The 21264-nt window shown below is 37.3% G+C and overlaps 1 protein-coding gene across 1 annotated transcript in view; it reads left to right on the forward strand.

Annotated features, from left to right (window-relative positions):
* The window catches only part of LOC145247851 (hemicentin-1-like), a 303157-nt gene that overhangs the window by 222438 nt on the left and 59455 nt on the right, over window positions 1–21264 (forward strand). The window contains exons 51-56 of the mRNA XM_080109473.1: window positions 1275–1337; window positions 3659–3778; window positions 5485–5616; window positions 14909–15028; window positions 16996–17112; window positions 18046–18177. Of these exons, the coding sequence (XP_079965599.1) occupies window positions 1275–1337; window positions 3659–3778; window positions 5485–5616; window positions 14909–15028; window positions 16996–17112; window positions 18046–18177 (684 nt within the window). The remainder of the gene's footprint in view (window positions 1–1274; window positions 1338–3658; window positions 3779–5484; window positions 5617–14908; window positions 15029–16995; window positions 17113–18045; window positions 18178–21264) is intronic.

Below are 21264 nucleotides of genomic sequence, written 5' to 3' on the forward strand. Positions count from 1 at the left end.
CATTAATTTTCGAGAACTGTGCCGTGGGCATTAAATTTCGAGAACTGTGCCGTGGGCATTAAATTTCGAGAACTGTGCCGTGGGCATTAATTTTCGAGAACTGTGCCGTGGGCATTAAATTTCGAGAACTGTGCCGTGGGCATTAAATTTCGAGAACTGTGCCGTGGGCATTAATTTTCGAGAACTGTGCCGTGGGCATTAATTTTCGAGAACTGTGCCGTGGGCATTAAATTTCGAGAACTGTGCCGTGGGCATTAAATTTCGAGAACTGTGCCGTGGGCATTAATTTTCGAGAACTGTGCCGTGGGCATTAAATTTCGAGAACTGTGCCGTGGGCATTAATTTTCGAGAACTGTGCCGTGGGCATTAATTTTCGAGAACTGTGCCGTGGGCATTAAATTTCGAGAACTGTGCCGTGGGCATTAATTTTCGAGAACTGTGCCGTGGGCATTAAATTTCGAGAACTGTGCCGTGGGCATTAAATTTCGAGAACTGTGCCGTGGGCATTAATTTTCGAGAACTGTGCCGTGGGCATTAAATTTCGAGAACTGTGCCGTGGGCATTAAATTTCGAGAACTGTGCCGTGGGAATTAAAAGACCACGGTTGCCGTCTTGGAGCTTTTCGTTTTTCCTTCTCAGCCCGCAGGACAGACAGACACGAGCACGTTTTTGCGGTAAGCCTTTTCTATTTTCCCCGCAATCATATATTTTTGATTTTCAATTTTCTAATTTGAAAGAGCGAATGCTAAGGGAAAACAAGCGGAATAAGTCAGTTTGTCAACAGAATTGGCCGCAATTGACTAAAGCGATAAAATTGTTCGGTAAATTTTTATTTTTTCTTGTAATTAATTTTCTACTGAATAATTTTTTTTTTTTTTGTAATGAATCAAGTTCGAATACTCATGAAGGCAGTCCATAAGAGTTGACATTGGATTTGGAGCCGATCATGTTGTAGTCTGCAGAGAAGCACTACTCTGGTAATGTGTTCCACAGGAAAATGCTGTTTTAAACTTCAGCATGGCACATAGAATGACACAGCTTATAAAAATTGAACAGACGCATCATATTTACAAACTCTGATGACCAAGTGGCCATCAGAGTTATAGCAATGTTTGTAATGTTTGTAATGTTTCTAATAATTTCAATCTCCAAGAAAAGAATGACTAAATCAAAAGAATTCATTTTTATTGACATTTTTTTTTTTTTTTTGGAAGAATCTTTAAAATATTGTTTTAGTGCAATATGAAAAACAAAACAAATATTTTTACTTTCAGGCCATCCAAGTCATAAGTGCCCAAGGGGATTTTTCTTGGAACAAGAAGGACCATATTGTAAAGGTAAGTATTAATATATATATATATATATATATATATATATATATATATATGTGTGTGTGTGTGTGTGTATATGCACTTGAAAAGGAAGAATGTATTAATCATATATATATATACTAGCACGGAGACCCAACGTTGCCCGGGATTGAATGATGATCAACGAATATTTCACACTCCTATATTTTTATTGTCATCGAAATCCGTAAAATTGTTGGGAGGAAGCTTCATATGCCTCCATGGAATAACTTAATCCAAAATATATGTTATATCTACATAGAGAAGCTACTGTTTCTTTTATTAAATTATTTTATATAAACTTCTTTCCAGTAAACAAAAAAAAACATTAAGAAATTTACTTGCGGGGTTTGAACCTACAGACCACGTCATGAAAAAAAAACAAAAAAAAAAAAACACTATATCAACTTACCCATAGTAGAATTTTCACGGCCCGATGTTCTATCATTCTTGCTAAGCGACGATATGGAAAAAAATAGTTTTACCGACGATAGATAAATTAAAATAACGGTTTCGATTATCGATTATCGGTAATATTCTGAGACAACACTTAAGATCACTCCCAGAATTATGCATTAAAGTTCTGTAAATTTTAAAGAAAATCTGTTCAATCGTTTTGGAGTTTATAAGAAACGAACTCACACATACAGAGACAAAGTTGCATATATATATATATATATATATATATATATATATATATATATATATATATATATATATGATGGACTCTCCCGTCGATTGCGACATATGAGGTTCGGACAACCCATATTTCTAAAACTCATTTATGCTTTTGCCTCTGATGACTTTTTAGTCCAGCAAGGGACTTGCAAACAAGACCACAAATAGAACATGTGGATTTAACGCTGCAGATATTGATGCAGCTGCTAGTCGTTTTGCTCTTACTCTGTTTTCTTTCAGTTGCATTAAGCTTTCAGATTGAAACCTCTGGAGACCTTCAAAACACCTTGATCTCCATCCTTTTCGGTCATTCACCTCATCTTCAAGACTCCTGTATGGTATGTTCACTGCAGACAAGTTACTTTTCAACTTGTCCTTGTACCTAAGGCAAAGACGTCCGACAATTCTTTTACCACCCTCAAATTGACTTTACTTCGCAATTTTTGGAATTCTGTCATCGGGCATCCTCAATACATGACCAGCCCACCACAATTGCGATTGAATAAGGAATGATTCAATGCCAGATATTTTGCGTTTTGTGAATAATTCCGCATTTGATACCTTGTCGCTGAGGCTAAGACCACATATGGAGTGTAGACAGCTTTTGTTGAAAACGTCCAGCTGATTAATGTGATGTCTGTATGGGGTCCATGACTCAGATCCATAAAGAAGAATGGAAAGAACAACAGCACGGTAGACAAGGATGGCGAAGATTTCCAAAGGCAGAAGTGGTTTTAGCAATCCTGTTGACAATTTCATCATCAAGAGAACCGCCCTGGTTCACCAAGGTAAGGAAAGGACTTGACATAATTGATATCATGACCGTCGACTTTCAGCTTGCGTGCAGGAAATCTATACTCTGGTGGATTTTGCTTTACGCCTTCAACTTGTTTTGGAGTAGGGTGTGGCTGATGCACTACCTCAGTCTTCCTTATGCTAATTGTCAGGCCAGTATATATATATATATATATATATATATATATATATATATATATATATATATATATATATATATATATACATTATTCTTAACTAGTTTAAATTACTTAATACTTAACGAACAACCCCGTCTGTGTATTTTAATAATGCACTAATACTGTATGATGACAAGGCCTTCGTGTGCTTTAAACTAACTTTACAACATAGCGTTAGCTACCTATATTTACTTTATTGCTCTCCCTCGACCCAGGACTGTACTATACTAATCAATCATGTCTCTGACAGCATAGATGTAGCACTCTTCCTTGACACTAACGTCCAAATACATGTATTTGGTGACTTAAATGCTCACCACAATAATTGGCTTAGCTTCTCTAACTACACAGACACTGCTGGTAGCATCATCCATAACTTTTCTATATCCCATTCCTTGAGACAGATAGTAACGTTCCAGATCGTCAGAACCAGCAAGCCTCACTTCTGGACCTAATTTTAACAACAGTTTCTGAGAATTGTTGCAAAAGATAGGCTCAGCTGTTTGGGGACCTATAAGGAAAGAAAGAACACACACGCGCGTGCGCGCAAACACACACGCATGCATGCACACACACACACACACACACACACACACTTCTATATAACAGCAGATTTCATATTTTAATTTCAAGCGATTGTGTTTCTTTCCTTCACAGATGATGACGAATGCAAGCAAGAAAACATCTGCTCTCATTTTTGCCACAATTCGCCTGGGAGTTATTCATGTTCCTGTCCCACTGGTTTCTTGTTGCACTCTGATGGATCAACTTGCATTGGTAAATATTTTACAATGGAATTAATATTTTTATATGTTCATATTAATATTTTAATATGTTCAGCGTGTGAACACGTTTCAATTGGATACCATCATTTAACAGACACTAGCAAACCTTAATACAAGCACAAACATTACTTCTCGTCTCCCCTCTCTCATTCTCTCTCATTCTCTCTCTCTCTCTCTCTCTCTCTCTCTCTCTCTCTCTCCCTCTCTCTCTCTCTCCCAATATAAAACTACTTTGTCGGATTTTCAAAGTCAGTCCCAAATAACATTTAAACTGACAAATCAAACATTATTTGATAAACACTAGCTAACCAAACACAAACTCCTACCCTCCCTCTCTCTCTCTAGCCCATTATCAAATACATAAAACTGTCTTGTCGGTTTTTCTATTTAAGTTGACAAATCAAACACCAATTTTTATTGTTTATTGTTGTACCATGTTAGATTTTCAAAGTCACACCCAAATACCATTTAATTTGAGAAATCAAACTCTGCTTCTGACTAGACAATTTTTATTTGTTTTTGTTCTACCATGTTATTGGTAATAAAATAATGCATTTGGTTACAATTTTTTTTTTTTAATTATTTAGTCCTGCCCAACCGATGAATGATATGAAACATTTTAAAAATAGTGATCCAAAAAAATAAAAATCTATAATAGATATAACTCATAATTTTATTTGAAGAATATGATAGGAGTGGTCTACCTAGCAACTAAATTTCTTTTGGTATAAATTTAAAAAAATGTGCAAACAAATAAAAATTAAAAAGACGCGACTATCGTTTATTCCTATCCAAGCCAGGATCCACGCTAGAGTTTTCAACCTTCTTAAGGATCTCTTTAATATTTTCTTAAAAACATATTTGAGATTGGGCATTAAATAGTGAAGTTTTTTCAACAGATGGATTAATAAATATTGTAATATTGAACTCTCCCTTTGATACCAATCACTAGATATTGCCCTCTCTTCGTCCATCTATACAACAACGAAATCGATTGTGCTTCTGATAATATTATTATATCTCCTGACCTACTTGTTAAGTTAAAGATTTGGTGAAATACTATGGAAAGTAAAAGTCTGACAGTGAATGTTATCAAGACCAAAGTACTTTAAAAATACTAGCAGGCCGCCCGGCGTTGCCTGGTCATAAAATATGTATAAATATTATATTTTCATTAATACAAAAACTGAGATATGTGCATGTGAGTATGTTTTTTTTTCTAAACAATTCACTTCTTGTAAGTGAAAAAAAAAAAAAAAAGAAAATCCTCAGGCTGAGATTGAAACAAAAACCTAAAGACAGTGCATAAATGATAACCATTAGGGCGGCTTGATACAATCTTTAAAAAGTGTTTTCAAACCTACTTATTTTTAACATAATGAATCCGTCATGTGTACCATTCACGCATGCGCATTTGTGAAACAGTTAGCAAAGAGAGAAAAATCCAATCACCCCCCCCCACGTACCAATTTGGCAATTTTGTCCTCTTAACAGCTTGTTTTTTCCAGGTGAAAATTGATTAAAAAGTTTTCCACGTCTGAATATCCTATATACCAAATTTCAAGTTTGTAGATAAAAAATTCGTTGAGTATATAGGTTGAAAAGTGTCATCACGCACAGATTCTCACTTTTATTTGTTTTGACCAAGCTGTGCTTAACAGAAACGAAAGTGGTCTATTATTGTTCTATCTATTGTAGATGCCGATGAATGTTCTCAATCTTCAAGATGTTCCGCTAACGAAGACTGCATCAACACGATTGGTTCTTTTAAGTGTTTACCTTCCTGCCAGTTGGGATACGCGCGAGAAGATAACAAAGCCGAATGTAAAGGTGAGCGAAATGGGATGAAGATGAGTTTTGTTTATATTTTTGAAATGTCTCCATCACTTATTCTGTGACACCTTTTTTATGGAAGCTGCTCGAGACAAGGCATGAAGCCACTTGATGTAAGTAGCTAACAAGAACAAAAGCTGATTATTGCAAAGACAGGAAATGCCTATTGAAAAGACCGAAGCTTTAGGTAGAATGAAAACAGTGAGCAGAAAGAGAATTCCACAACGTTACAGTCTTTCGTTAGAAGCTACTGGAATAAGAAGCTCTATTACTGTTATGGGGTTAAATGGTAATATGAACGAAGGAACACAGGATTTTTAGGAACGAACATGTATTCACATATATTACAGGCAAAAGCAGGTTGAGCAATACCATTCCTCAACGGTTGGGTGTTTGCACCCGACTGCCTTGGTCGCGTGCCAATCTCTGACTGCTGGCACCGATACTCGTTACCGGAAGTGACGTCACCAGAGGAAGTGACGTCATGAGATAGTCCATTAATCCCATGGAGGGGCGTCTCCAACAATTTACAATATAAGATATAGAAGAGATATAAAAGCAGTGAATTGATAGAGACCACTAGACAAATGAGTCAAACACGCTGGAACAAAGGAAGCAGGAAATAAATCAGATGATTCCGAGGAACACATCCATCCATCTAGCACGGCCGTATCTGAGATTGAACTCACCACACGAGTTTCTAGTAATTTAAATCTTGTCTGTAGCTGAATACTTGATGCTTCACCAGGGCTATGAAGAGTATGTTTTATCGTGACGCCATCACTAAACGGGGTGTCTACCACGGCTTAAGAGAGTCCCATCCTAGAGAAGGATAGATTGCGCCAGTTTCTCAACCTGGTATTTTACCTCGTGTATTTGTAAAAAAGCCTGAGACAAGTAACATCACATTTATGAGAGAGAGAGAGAGAGAGGTTGCAGTGAAGAAAGGATGAGACCAATCAAATTACAGATACGTTTTTTTTTAACTTATCAAAGATCTTCAAATGGGGTACAGATTCACCAGCCTAAATGACAACAATACACCATACATGGTCTGATTTGTTTATATAGAGAATAGCTAGTGTTTACAGCGATAGAACTGACTTTACAAGAATCAGAAAAATGGATTTAATATAGAAACTCCAAGAAAGATTTGATGAGAAAGAAAGACCAAAAAGTTTTAGAGTTAAGTTTGAAATAGTATTTTTATCATTCCTGTGGCCTTAACATCACAAGAAATTGTATTAACACAAGTACTAAAGTAATGGGTTAACAGAGGCTGCTTCCTCTGTTTGATTCTCTTCTTATTTCTATTTATAATAACTTTATTCATAGTCAGGAAAAGTCCATACCGTGACAGAATAGGGGAGATCACCATAGTTATGTGTCCATTTACTTGTTTGTGCATAATATACACGTGTTATTATTATTGCTTGTCTGTGAATACAATCACTTAGATTCCGATGTTTAGTTTTGAATAAACGTTTATTACAAAGAGAAGAATACTCATAGAAAAAATTAGAGAGACAAAGGGCGTAAAAAAAAAGATAGGTGGATAGTTTGCACATCTTCCCTAAGTGAAGTCTTGCTAGCTAAGAGACAAAAAATCTCAATCTAGAAATCGCAGTTTCATTCTGAGGTCACCTCTTACCTTTAAGATATCACTCAAACTTTCCATTCAAACAACAGTCCTTGCTATGTAACAACCATGTCTTTTTAGCCAGACTCTGTATGGAGTCCATATTTTTTCTTCTTAACCCATGATCTTTCATTCTCTTTTGGATCTTTTATGTTATGAAATTGTTTGTGACATCAGAATCTTAAATGTGTCGAATGCAACGTCTGTTACATCTGGGGAATTGTTAATGACGGAATCTTAATATCGTTTTCTTTATTTGATCTAGTTTTTTTTTGTTTTTTTTTTGTATGAATAACTTTGGTCCCTTAATCATCTGTATCATGTTGTATCCACTGGACTTGTTTTCTTCAGTAGGACGAGTTATTTGGAAACATGTGAAAAAAAGACTTTTACAACTAAAAAAAAAAAAACACTTGGTCACTTTATTTGATCGTCCAAGTTTTGAAGTGTCATGATAGATTGTTACGAAGCCATTCAAAACTTGGAAAATATGTTACAATAGTAAAAGAATTTCATATCAAGCGCATGAGAATTTCGAGAATAAAATGTGTCATGATAGATTGTTACGAAGCCAATTTTATTCTCGAAATTCTCATGCGCTTGATATGAAATTCTTTTACTATTGTAAGATATGAGAGCATGGGAAAGTACCAGCAGCTGTGAAGAGATTAGCAGCAGCAGCCAAAAAACGCGCATATGCAAATTAAGAAGTGTGTGCAAGAAAAAGGGGAAAAAAAGAGAAAAAGGACAGCACGTGCTCAGAAGAAAGTCAGCTTCGAAGCAAATCAACATGTAAATAGTGAGGATGAGAATAGGATAGCTGTGATCAGCATGTGGTCGTGGGAAGGAGAAGCACTCCTGATAAAATGAACATGTGGCCATGAGAGACGTTTTTAAGTTGTGCCGAAAGAATACAATACAATAGTGACATATCAAACATTTCTACCAATCAGGGACCTTTTTTGATGTGAGCAGAAATTTTCAAATTACCGTTTTTATTTGAATTTATCTTTTCTTTTCTTCTTTTTTTATTACATTTTCACCCCATTGCCCCTTTGGTGTAGGGGGCTACTATCAGGGGTAATATCTGCTGGGGTACTATGCGGGGATTTGGGCAACAAGATGTCTGTTCACGTTACACTTGAACTTCTGCACGTCAGTACAGTTGGTGAAGCAGGGACCTGGAATGGAATTTCAAAGTCTAGCGGTTCTGGGGAAGAAACTACTGGAGTAGAAAGATCTTTTACATGTAGGGATCTCTACAGTGTGGGGGTGAGATTTAGCTGTCTGTCCGGCTTGTTGAGGATGTTTACGTTGTGGTGGCACAAGTGCTTGCAGTTCGTCAGAGCATTCTCCTTTAAAATACTTGTAGAACAGGCAGAGGGATGCAACATTTCGTCGATGGGACAGAGGCTGAAGCTTAGATGCCAGTTCAGGGCCTATCAGATTGGCGACTCTCTTTTGAACCTTGTCAAGGAGCGAGAGACTAGTAGCAGATGCACCAGACCAAATATGGCAGCAATACTCCATACATGGACGAATGATGGCCTTATAGAGGTACAGGATACTTTCGGGTGTTAATAATTTTCTAGCATGGTAAAGAGAACCTACCTTCTTTGCAGCGGCCCTGGCAATGCTTTCAATGTAATTGTTCCAACTCATGTTTTCTGTGAACGTTAGGGCAAGGAGTTTAAAAGATGTACTCTCAGATAAAGTGTCATTGGCCATTGCTATTGGTGGTAGAAAAGGTTTCTTGTAATTATTAAAGGAAACTAGTTTAGTCTTGGCGGCATTGAACGTGACCATCCATTTTTGTCCCCATTCCACTACAGATTGGAGGTCTTCCTCTAGTGTTTCTGCCAATTCTTTAGATATGTGGTCATTTGTTTTCCTGTCGTGTCTGTTATAGAGTGTGGTGTCATCAGCATATATACCTATCTCACAGACAATTTTGTCGGAGAGGTCATTTATGAATATTAGGAATAACAGAGGTCCAAGGATAGACCCTTGGGGCACTCCCGCATTTATATCATATTGTTTAGATGTACGACCGTCGAGGACAACCTGGATTTTTCTCTTATCTAAGAAGGATTTAATTATGTTTAGTATTCTACCAGTGATACCATATGATCTAATCTTCCTGAGGAGACCCTCATGCCACACCCTGTCAAAAGCCTTAGATATATCTAGAGCTACCGCGCTGCCCTCGCCAGCTTTGTCCAGTGAGTGGTATATACGTTCAGAGATTACAGTTAGGATGTCTGCTGTGGAACGGGCTTGTCTAAATCCATATTGTTGGTCAGTCAGAAGTTTAGCATCTGTAAGGTGATGGACTAGAGCATGATTAATTAAGGTCTCAAATATTTTGGAAAAAAGTGGGAGAAGGCTAATGGGGTAATAATTCTTTCGCCAGAATTCTTGAATACTGGTACCACAGAAGCAGTTTTCCAACAGCCTGGAAAGCAAGATTCATTAAGCATTTTTTATAGAGTTTGGAGAGAACTGGAGCTACTTCAGCTGAGCACTTTTTTAATAGCACAGCTGGGATGAGATCGGGTCCACATGCTTTTGAAGTGTCAAGTTTTTTATGATAGCATGCACCTGTCCGCATAGGAAAGTCAGGTAGGGGGTGGTTGAGAGAGTTCAGTGTGGAGTTTGAGGCAAACCGACTGGCAAGCATGTTAGCCTTCTCGGTTGCTGAGCAAACAACCTCATGATTGTTGGTTAGTGGGGGAATTGTTGATTGCCCATTATTTACTACACTGTTGTAGATTTTCCAAGTCACGATTTCCTAATTTCTGTGCTTCGATGCATTTTTTGGTGGTTTCAGTAAATTCTCTTTTAGCTGTCGCTATTTCTTTCTTAACATTACTTCTAGCTTCTATGTACTTCTGTCTGTTTGAACTGGACTTATGTCGGTTAAATCTGCAGTATGCATGCTGCCTTTGAACAATGGCAGTTGCACAAGTTGAAGTAAACCATTGAGGAGAGTAGGACTTGCTATAAAATTTCCGCATGGGAACATGTGCTTCAATTGCTGTTTTGAACCATTCAGTGGTCTCATTTGCACACTGTTCAGCAGGAAAAGAAAAAATATTTCCCCATGGGGCATCTCTGATAAGATCTTTGATGGCTTCCCAGTCAGCCTTTTTATAATATCTCGTTGTTTTGAGCACTAGCTCCTCAGATTTGGCTCTAGAGTTTAGGGCGATTTCAACCATTATCACTGCATGATCAGCGTTCCCAAGTGGGCTGTCAGCATTCGTTATACAATCATCGGGAACTGTGGTCAAAAACAGATCTAGAAGTGATACGTGTTGTTATTGCTGATCAGGGAAACGGGTTGGGAATGTAACCATTTGTGATAGGGAGTGAGATATAGAGAAGCTATGTGTTGTGCTGCCCGCTGTGTCTGTGTAAGTAGAGAATCCCAACCAGTTTTTGTGGTGGACATTAAAGTCACCAAATACATGTACTTGTGCGCTAGTGTCGAAGGAGAGTGCTGTGTCTATGCTGTCAGAGACTTTGTTCATTATGGTGCAGTCCTGGGTCTAGGGAGAGCGGTAAAGAAAATAAAAGTAGCTAATGTTATGTTGCATGTTAAATCTAAAGCACATAAAGGCTTGATCGTCCGATTCTAGGTTTGTTTCTCTAGTCAAGGGGAGGGTGTTACGAATGTAAACTCCAAGTCTGTGCATGTCTCTGTCAGAGTCCTTACGTCAGAGTGGGAGATATCCAAGTAGTTAGAGGGGGTGGAGGAGTGTAGGTTAGTTTCACTTAGTGCTAAGATATCCGGGGTATTTGTTAGGAGAAATGCTTCTACATCAGCTAAATTAGTTCTAAGCCCATGGATATTCGTGAATGCAAGCCTCAAGGGAGGAGGCAAGTTGGATTTGTTTGACCCTAAGCCTGGTTTAAGCTTATTTTTAATGAGGTTTCTTGCGAGCACTCCTAATACACGTCTGTATTATTCAACGGTATAGTGTAAAAGAGGTCGGCCATTGTCAGCGAACTCTCGCTTTGACATCACTAACTAAATATTGTCCTCTCTTCGTCCAACTACACAACAATGAAATCGATTGTGCTAAACATTCACCTTCTGATATTATAATATCTCTTGACCTATTTGCTAAGTTAAAGATTTGGTGGAATACTATGAAAAGTAAAAATCTGCGAGTGAAGACCAAAGTGATGATCAACGGTTGTTGTGTTATATAAGGTTAAATATATAAGGCGGTTAAAAGAGGAAAAAAAAGAGTCGGGTGCAACTCAATTTTTATGGTACATATGTAAGTATAGGAGGCATACACAGCTGCTTTAACAATTCTAGTTTCTTTATATTATATTATATATATATATATGTATACATATATATATATACGAACTATTGTTCTCATCTTGAATGTTTCATCTTGTGCAATGTTTCGGTCGAATTGGCCTTCAACCTTCCTCAGGCATGTTGGTTGTTGTTTGAAAATAAAAAAGATTACTGACTCCGTAGATATTTGCGTATTCTTTGAGTTAGTCTTTAATTTATGGATATGGTTTCGTATTTGTAAAAAAAAAAATGGTTGACATAATGAAAGCAAGTTTAATAAAAATCGACAGGGGCTTATCTCGGTTTTAACGCCGAAATTTTAAGGGTGTACAATGTTTGTTTGTTTGTTTGTTTTTTTATTATAGGCTCTCAAATGCCACTTATCTCTAGGCTTGATATACTTAGTAATTTTCTTCTTCTTTTTTTTTTTTTTTGGCATATGTGCTGCCTCCTTGAGTCGCCTGACCCTTCATCTCCCCTTCCTTTCAATTATTTTGACCTCGTCCCACAAAGGGAAGTGTGCACCTTTTTCTTTCCATATGTGATCAGCTATCCCCGACTTTTCAAACTCTCTCCATGTCACGGCTTTATGGTGCTTTTCTAGTTACTTTAATTACAGATTTGGCAACTATCGCTTATTTTGAGTTCAGGCTAATTTAGCAATTCATCATGTGGTTTTACCAGGACGGGGACACATACCACACAGCACGCGATATGATCAATTTGCTGAGAGAAACATTTGATGAATGAATAATTTTACGAAATGGGCAACTGTCAACTGACCTGTCAACTGACCACTTCGTTAGTGTGATTTAACCTCATTAAATTATTTTCTTGAGAGATATGTAAAGTCCCATATCTATGTTAATAAACCAGACACAATAGACTACTAGGCGAGTTGAACTGGCTTCCTCTAAAGAAGGAAGTTCCATGGGAATATGAAATTCACAAGCGGTCTCCAGTCGCATGTATATCCCCGTTAGAGGAGATGATGACCATAGGTTTTGCAACTCTTGCAGGGAAGTTCGATGTTCTCATAAATACAGCACCTGCTATTCCTAAATTGTCACCCATATGGTATTGACCAGGCTCAACGTTGCTGTGAAACAATAGAAACCTTACTTGTTAAGACTTGAAGGAATGCTATGGAAAGTAAAGGTTTGAGAGTGAATGTTAGCAAAACCAAAATGATGATCAATGGTTGTAATGTTAGAACGTCCCCCTGTTCAATCTGTAGAAAGTGAAGTCAGATATGATTCAAACTTTGGTTATTCTCGTATGAATTAGGTACACAATAAATGCAGTGAACTTACTGGTAGGATAACCAGTGTTTGCATGCAAGAAATGTAGGACAATGTGTTAGATAAGAAGGGCTGTCCCCTTCTCATGTAAGTAAGAAGACAGACTAGATAAATGAAAATGATATTAGGAAAAGGATAGAATCGAACCCTGTAGTCAAGTGTTAAAGATAATAGATAATGGAATGTTAGAACTTCAGTCGATTGTTAATTCTATTAGAAATAACTAAATATTATTTATGTTGAAAAAGAGTCGATTGTTCATTCTTTTAGAATAACTGGATATTAAATATGTCAGTTAAAAGAATGGACAATGCGAGTTAAAAATTGTTTAAAAATAGGTTAGATATTAAACAATTAAAATTGGGAGTTGTTTGTTTGCCAAAAGTGTGTTGGACAGACATATGTAAATCCACGTGAAATTTAGTCACGTTGGTTTTACAACACACTTCTGACGTCATAAACAAAGATTTCTCAATATATTGAATTAGGGTTCATAGTTAGTTAGGCAGTCAGTTGGAGAATCAGAGGATGAGAGAATATCACACACAGTGATAGTCAGTTGGAGTCTTGGAGCCCCTTAGAGGCGAAGGAAGGAGAGTAGACGATGTAGTCGAAAAGGCTTGAATTCCTGACATCACCAATCGGCCGATTGAGGAATATCATCTATATTTTGTAAGTGTTGTCTTCGTGTCATCTTTACAACCAAAAAAGTAAATGTGTTTCGTATATTCATCTATAAACGAACTCTTGTATAACCCTCTTACAAGTAATGTGCCTCCTCCATCATAAGTGAAGTATCTCCTCCCCTCTATATGTGTTAAGAACTGTTGCATCATATCTCCCAGTCTGTATTAATAATATGAAGTCCCCAAGAATCATCTCAGTCTGTTATAAATGTCTTCCCCTCAGAATTGTCATCACCGTCGTTATTTGTGTATTATGAGTCCCTGTTATATATGTCCCCAATATGAACCCCGTCATCTCCCTCTCAATCTGAGTTCCTGCTACACAACAAATGGAGATGGATGAGAACTCACATATCGAGAAAATATATATGGATGGTAAATTTATTGAGATTGTAGAGAAGTTTGTTACTGTGGTGATATCACTGGAGCATAGGGTGGAGCAGGTGCAAGTGTAATAGCAAAAATTAGGATAAATTTAGGAAACTTTTGGCATTATTAACCAGCAACAGGTGACCATTATCGACAAGGCATGTGTATTTTGATCTATGGAAGTGAAACTTTGCCAATGAGGGTTGAAGACATGCGCTGCATGGAAGAAAAGATGAGAATAATATGATGAATGTGTAATGCAAATCCTAAAGATGAGCTTAGTTCTGATGACCTCAGAGGAAGATTAAATTTGGACAGTATAGGGAGGTGTGTGTAGAACAGGATACTTTGATAGTATGGTTACATTGAAAGAATGGACGAGAGTTGTTGAGTTAATAGATGTAGAACAGTTGAGGTAGTAGGTCCAGCTCACAGGACAAGGCTAAGGAAACATGGGAGGAAATTATAAAAACGGACTTGAGAGAAAGAGGAATAAATAAAAACCTGTCCAGAGATAAGCTACTTTGGAAGTCAATTTCTTAAAACTGTCCAACACATGCCAGCATGTAGAACAAATGTTAAACTGATGATGATGACGACGACCACGACGACCACGACCACGACCACCACCACCACCACGACCACGACGACGACCACGACCACGACGACGACCACCACCACCACCACGACCACGACGACGACGACGACCACGACGACGACCACCACCACCACCATGACCACGACCACGACGATATAGATGATGATGATTTTTTACCTTGTTGTTGTCTCGTTTTCTATTCTTCATCGATGAAACTGATAATTTTTATTGACTTTTTGGTTTAATTTTTGTAACCACATAACACAATAGAAAAAAGAGAGATAATCACTTTTAGAAGACAAGGGAGGCAATTTATTAATTATAAATACTCTTTTTTTATAATTAACTTAATATCTGTTTTTTCTTTCTTTCCTAAAGATATTAACGAATGCAATATCCCGTCAATGAATGTCTGCGACCAGCAATGTGTGAATTTGGAAGGCAGTTTCAGATGCAACTGTAACCCTGGCAATCGATACAATGGCACGAAATGTGCAGGTCTGTACAAAAATGAAATAATTATTATAGTTTTGTTGTTGTTGTTTTTTAAACGTTTAATTACTTTTCCTTACTTTTTACTGGCTCATATGACCAAGTGTTCGCTAATGAGCCAAGAGGCCAGGCTTTAATCCTTGGTCGAGTCATCGCAAAGATTTAAAAAATGGTACTTGATGACCCCTTACTAAGTACTCAGCTTTATAATGGGAGGATCAAGGATAAGTGGAGTAATCCTGGGAATAGAGTGACGATCTCCCCTACCCTTCGGTGTAGCAGTTAATGAAAAGAGAGCTTTTGAGTCGCCATCGACTATAGTCGGCCACTTACGTTTGTTTGTTTTTTCTAAACCTTTTGACATTATGTAATCTATACTAGCTACTACATGTTCATGTTGACTTGTGTGCCACAAAACAATTTCAAAGATGTTATAAACATTTCTGGAGCTTATCCAATCAATTATCTTCAAAAGAACAATAAATATCAAAAATAAAATATAAGTTTTTTTATAGATTTCGATTCTGCAAACTATTGTTCTAATCTTGAGTGTTATTCACACAATGTTTCGACCGATGTAAGTTCCGACCTTCTTCAGGTGTGTCTTGCCAAACTCAGAAATCTTTCTGTCCAACTCGAGATTCTTCAAGGAATTTCAAACGAAATCTTTTATTTAATGCACAAGGGTAGCATGCTCTCATTCCATCAGCCATTACTGAGTAGACGTCCTAAGTAATTTGCAATTCTACTTTTTTTTTCTGCAAGGACACTTGGCGTAGTAGAGAAAAGAACTTGGTAAAATTCAGTTGCAAATTACATTGCTTTGAAGGTTCAATCCTCAGTTCGGGCAACACTCAGTATACAATTACAAATTACTTAGGACTTTTACACACACACACGCACACGCACACACACACACACACACACACACACACACACACACACACACACACACACACACACATATATATATATACCTTTTAAAATATTTAAAAAATAAGTTGGATATCAAAAAAATTAATAAGAAAAGAATTACTTTGCCTCAAATGTTGCATTATACAATATTAAGAAATACATTTTTTCTTAAATATTGATACGCATGCAAGAGCGACAATAAATTAGTCAAATTCTAAACAACTGAATTTATCGTTATGAATTATGAGATTGGTTTTTAGGTAACATACACATATTATTTATTTCTTTTGCAAACTTTACTATTTAGGGGGGGGGAGCACTGAAACCAAAGAAAGCAAAAACATTAAAATTTTAAATTAATGTTATATTTATTTTATCACATGGAATAATTGTTCGAATGGTATTTGTTTCTTTTTTACTGCTATTTTACCCAAATATTGTTATTTTACCCAAATATTGTTATTTTGACGTAAGGAGTTACTATTTGGGACCAAATTTACAGGGATATTATGTAGGGAGTTGAGCAGCAAGATGTCTGTTCACATTACACTTTAGCTTCTTTTACATATATACTTTTTGAAATACTTTTAAAATAAGATAAATTATTTAACAAAGAAAAGAATTGCTCTACATCAAATTTTGCGTTATATTAAGTAAAACATTTTTTAAAGTACTGATACGCATGCGCGAGCGTTGATAATATAAATGCGCTTGGTAAAATCCTAAACTATTGAATTTATTGTCATGAATTATGGAATATATATTCTAGGCAACGTAGGAATATTATTCATTCCTTTTGTAAACATTACTATTGGGGGGGGCACTGAAACGAAAAAAAGAAAAAACAGTAAAATGTGAAACTAATGCTAAACTTGTAGAGTTAAACATAAAGATTCAGTATAAGGTTCTACAGATTAAAAAACTACACTTAAAAAAATAATCGGAGGTTGCATCGGCCAAAACGTTGTGAAAATAATATGAAATGATGAAAATAGTTTGAGTGATGTAAATTAGTCTCATCTCGAAATTCTGACACATTTAATCCTTTGCTTTTCCAGACATAGATGAATGTTCTGAAATGGCGCCTTGCAGCCAAGGATGTGAAAACATGGATGGCAGCTACAGATGTTATTGTCTGCAAGGATATCGTTTGGGAACAGCGAATACGTGTCTTGGTAAGTTGCTTTGTATGAAGCCCCTTGAGAAGCAGTCGTAAACCGGGACATTTCCCTTCCACTGGCGAAGAGAAGCCCTCGCGAAAATATTCATGATGAACGCTCAGAATCCTGGGTTTACTAATTTTGATTGGACCTTTCAAGAACACTATCTGGAGACCTTTAGTGATTTGCATGGTAGTCAGAGATGTTTTAGAAAGAACGACATTGATATTCTCTCTTCACTAAACCAGACACATTGATCACGGTTATGTTCACTAAGGCGTTAAAATTGAAAAACCTTGGAACTTGGCAGGCGTAAGTCGACTTAAAGTGCTCTTGTATGCTTGCACAATACACATTTATATGTTAAAGTCGGTTTATCTTGAACTATTTCTTATCCATCTGATGATAGCTTAAATGGTAATAACAGAGGTTGGGGTGCTAAATGTTGTGGTTTCGATTCTATTGTAACGGTGCAGTTACAAACAAACAAGTTAAAAAATAAATCAAAATTCGTGTCGGCATTTTTCCTTTTTTTAACAAAAGTTTTTATTACACATTGCTCTCCCATCCTGACACCATTGAAAAGTTTCTCGTATCCATTGTCTATTTCGCCTGGTGTACACTTTTCTTCTTCTTCTGACCACATGCCGGCCATAGCCGGCCCATTCCCGTCCTCGACTTTACACGTCCATTTTCTTTGATGTCGACTTTTTTTCTCCGCCGAGCACGTGGTGGCCTTTTTCTCTTTTTCTTGTCACGCCAACTCGCACACACTTCTTAATTTGCATATGTGCTTTTTTCCGCTACTGCTGCTGCTGATATTTTCCCACGTGCTCATATGCGCTATGTTTCATTAGCTGATGGCATTCATTTATTTTTAACTTTTGAAATCAATACTATATATTGGGTACAATATAATAATCAAATGAATGTTTGTATTTCTTGCAGATATTGATGAGTGCACAGAATCAGTTGACAACTGCGGCCCTGAACAGCGTTGTGAGAATACCATCGGAAGTTACAACTGTGTCGACTCATGCCGTTCTGGATACCAATTAGGATACGGAGGCGTATGTGTAGGTAAGTAAAACGTCGTTATTTTGTGTCAGGGTGTGACTTGAAAAATTTCTGAATTCCGAATTCAATCTGTTATCGCCGACCAGTGTCTAGTCAACACAGATTACAACAAATGTTGTACACTGAAGGAGAGGTATATATTATGTGTCTATATTCATGCATCGTCTAGTGGTATAAAATATTTTTCTAATGAAAGTATGCATGCAGAGTGTATATGTTTGTATATACATTTGTATATACGTGTCATAGTCATCTATATGACGTGTGTATATATGTGTGTGTTCGTCTAATCTAGTTTTTCTATTGTACATTGAATTGAAGAGTGTATAACACTTACGACAGTGTTGATATATTAACAGATACAGTTTAACAACGGACATGTATCAGTTACAACAGAAAGGGACAAATAACTGTTTCTGGGGTTTTACATCGGCCAATGGAGAAACATACTTGATCCATCTTTGGTCTTGTTTGACGGATCTTCGGAAAGTTGCAAATGAAGATTCGTACAACTCGAAGCCTTAATGGTATTTACAGCAGCTTTATTTACCGAATGTTTCTCCCCATTGAAAAGTTGCAACGTTGGTCCTAGACTGATCACCTCTACTGGGAGCCATCACAATCCGCAGACTGTCTTTATGTTTCTCTCAACTGCGACTGATTCTTGACTACAAAAATGATAGGTGTCGTTCAAGCTCTATCTAAAGTTGAGCAAGTAAATATCTACTCCCTTGTCATGCCAAAACTATTGCGACTGAGAGTTTGTTATAAGTATTGATTTTGTGCTAAATGTTAAGAAATAAGAATGAATTATTACCTCTCTCTCACTGTGGGAAGATGTGACACAAGGGTCCTGAAGCAGAATTGAACAAGAACATTTGAGAACTTGATTATGTGGTGAAAGGAATAAAGAAAGTGACTTACACAAACAGGTGTGCCTCCCTCTTTCCTGTCAGGTGACGGAACGTGAAAAGGAAAGAGAAAGAAAAAATCTTCGTTTGTAGAAGGCTCGGTAATATACACATGGCATAAACTGTTATGAAAAGGACGAGTTGGAGGCACGGCGTCAGTTAGTTTGTTTTTTTTTTTTTTGACAGCGGAGAGAGAATGGATGGTGGAAATCACAGTTGAATTTAGTGGTGGGAAGCAGGAGTTCGAACAAATATTTTTCTTCATTTAATTTTCTTCTTTTTTTTTTAATTCAAGCCTTATTAGAATTATCGCGTTGAGACAATTCGACATTCAATTAATCCTCGAATTCAATTGCGTGACAACGGACACTCCAATAATGGAATGGTTGGAGGATCTAGAGTTGACTTGTTGTAATGTTATGACCTTTTAGGCTGTGATCATAGCGTAGTATCTGTTTACTGTGGCAAGCGGGGTCAAGGGTCAAAATATTATTATTATTATTATTATTGTATTATTATTAATTGATTTGAGCGACGGATGATCGCTGGATCAGTTATTATGATTAGAAGAATAAACAATTAAATTGGGGAAGAAATGATTGACGTGTGAATCGCAAAAGGAATGTGAAAATAGAAAATAGATGTAAACATTATTTTGGGGTTTTGAATAAACAAATAACTAGTTGTGGACATTAGGTTGGTCTGAGACACGTAATTAGGTGACGTAAGAGAACACGTGATGTAGTTAGTTTTGGAGAGATTGAGAGAGTTGAGAATTGACCACCAGAGCGGAAAGACGTCTAGACAGGGGTGGACAGACAGCTAGGGAGCGAGCTGTAAGACTAGAACATGTAGATGAACTGCAGATCCTGTGAAAACCATTTAAGACAACTGTAATAAATTTATATTATAAAAATATAAAGAGTTGTTTTAATGGCTTCACAAATAAGAACAGATGTCTCAATTGGGTAGTGCTGATCGCTTCATAGTTCGTCATGGAGCAGCAGGAAGTTAAAAGAACTCTTCAAGAAAAAGGTATGAAGCATATATTATTATTCTTACATATGAACTAAAAGTGCTTTCCGACCCCCTGGAAGACCTCATCAGTTTGCCCTGTATTTAAGAATTCAGGTGATAAGTCATCTCCCTCTCAATACAGACCAATAAGTCTTCTCTGTGTTATGAGTAAGTTACTGGAATCAATATTAAATAGAGAAATAGTCAACCACCTCAGCAGGAATAACCTTCTTAGTGACACACAATATGGTTTCCGCTCTGCAAGATCTACCGCAGATGTGCTGACGGTTATATCCCACAGGATTAGTGAATCTCTTGACAAAGGCTTCCTTTCTAGGGCAATTGCTCTCGACATATCAAAGGCCTTTGACAAAGTATGGCATAAGGGTCTACTTCACAAGATTTCCAGCTACGGTATAACTGGAAATGTTTTCTCAATCATTAAATCATTTCTCTCTGATAGGCCCATAAGAGTAGTGGTAGATGGACAAAAATCGGAGGCCTGCAATATAAATGCTGGAGTCCCTCAGGGGTCAATCCTGGGCCCAACTCTCTTCCTGATCTACATCAATGACCTCCCTAAACACATACTTAAATCATTCGTTGACATCTATGCTGATGACACGACCATCTACGGCAACACATCAAAGGCTGTAAATGACGAAGTTCTCTCGGATTCTCTCTCCTCTGATCTCGAGTGCGTGGTTCAGTGGGGGAAGATGTGGCTAGTTACCTTTAATGCATCCAAAACCAAACTCCTATCCTTACATCATCAACGCTCTGATCCCCAGCTGGCATCAATTGTGATGGATGGCTCTCGTCTGGGTGAGGCCCCGTGTTTTGACAAGCTTCTGGGTTTGACCTTTACTCCTGATCTGAAATGGAACACGTACATCAAGTCTGTTGCCAAGGTCGCAGGAAAGATGGTGGGATCCTTCTACCGCTCCAGAAGATATCTCACTACTGATGCAATTCTTTATCTATATAAAAGCCAAGTACGGCCAAGGATGAAATACTGTTGCCATATCTGGGCAGGAGCTGCCAAAAACAGCCTATCATGCCTTGACAGAGTACAAAATAGACTTCGTGGTTTAGTGGGGGATGCCCTTTTCTCTACTCTGCAACCCCTCTCCCACAGAAGAGACGTTGCGAGCCTATCCTT

The sequence above is a fragment of the Euprymna scolopes genome, chromosome 26 (genome assembly GCF_053919585.1).
Source record: "Euprymna scolopes isolate OS-2025 chromosome 26, ASM5391958v1, whole genome shotgun sequence".
Lineage (NCBI taxonomy): Eukaryota > Metazoa > Mollusca > Cephalopoda > Sepiida > Sepiolidae > Euprymna > Euprymna scolopes.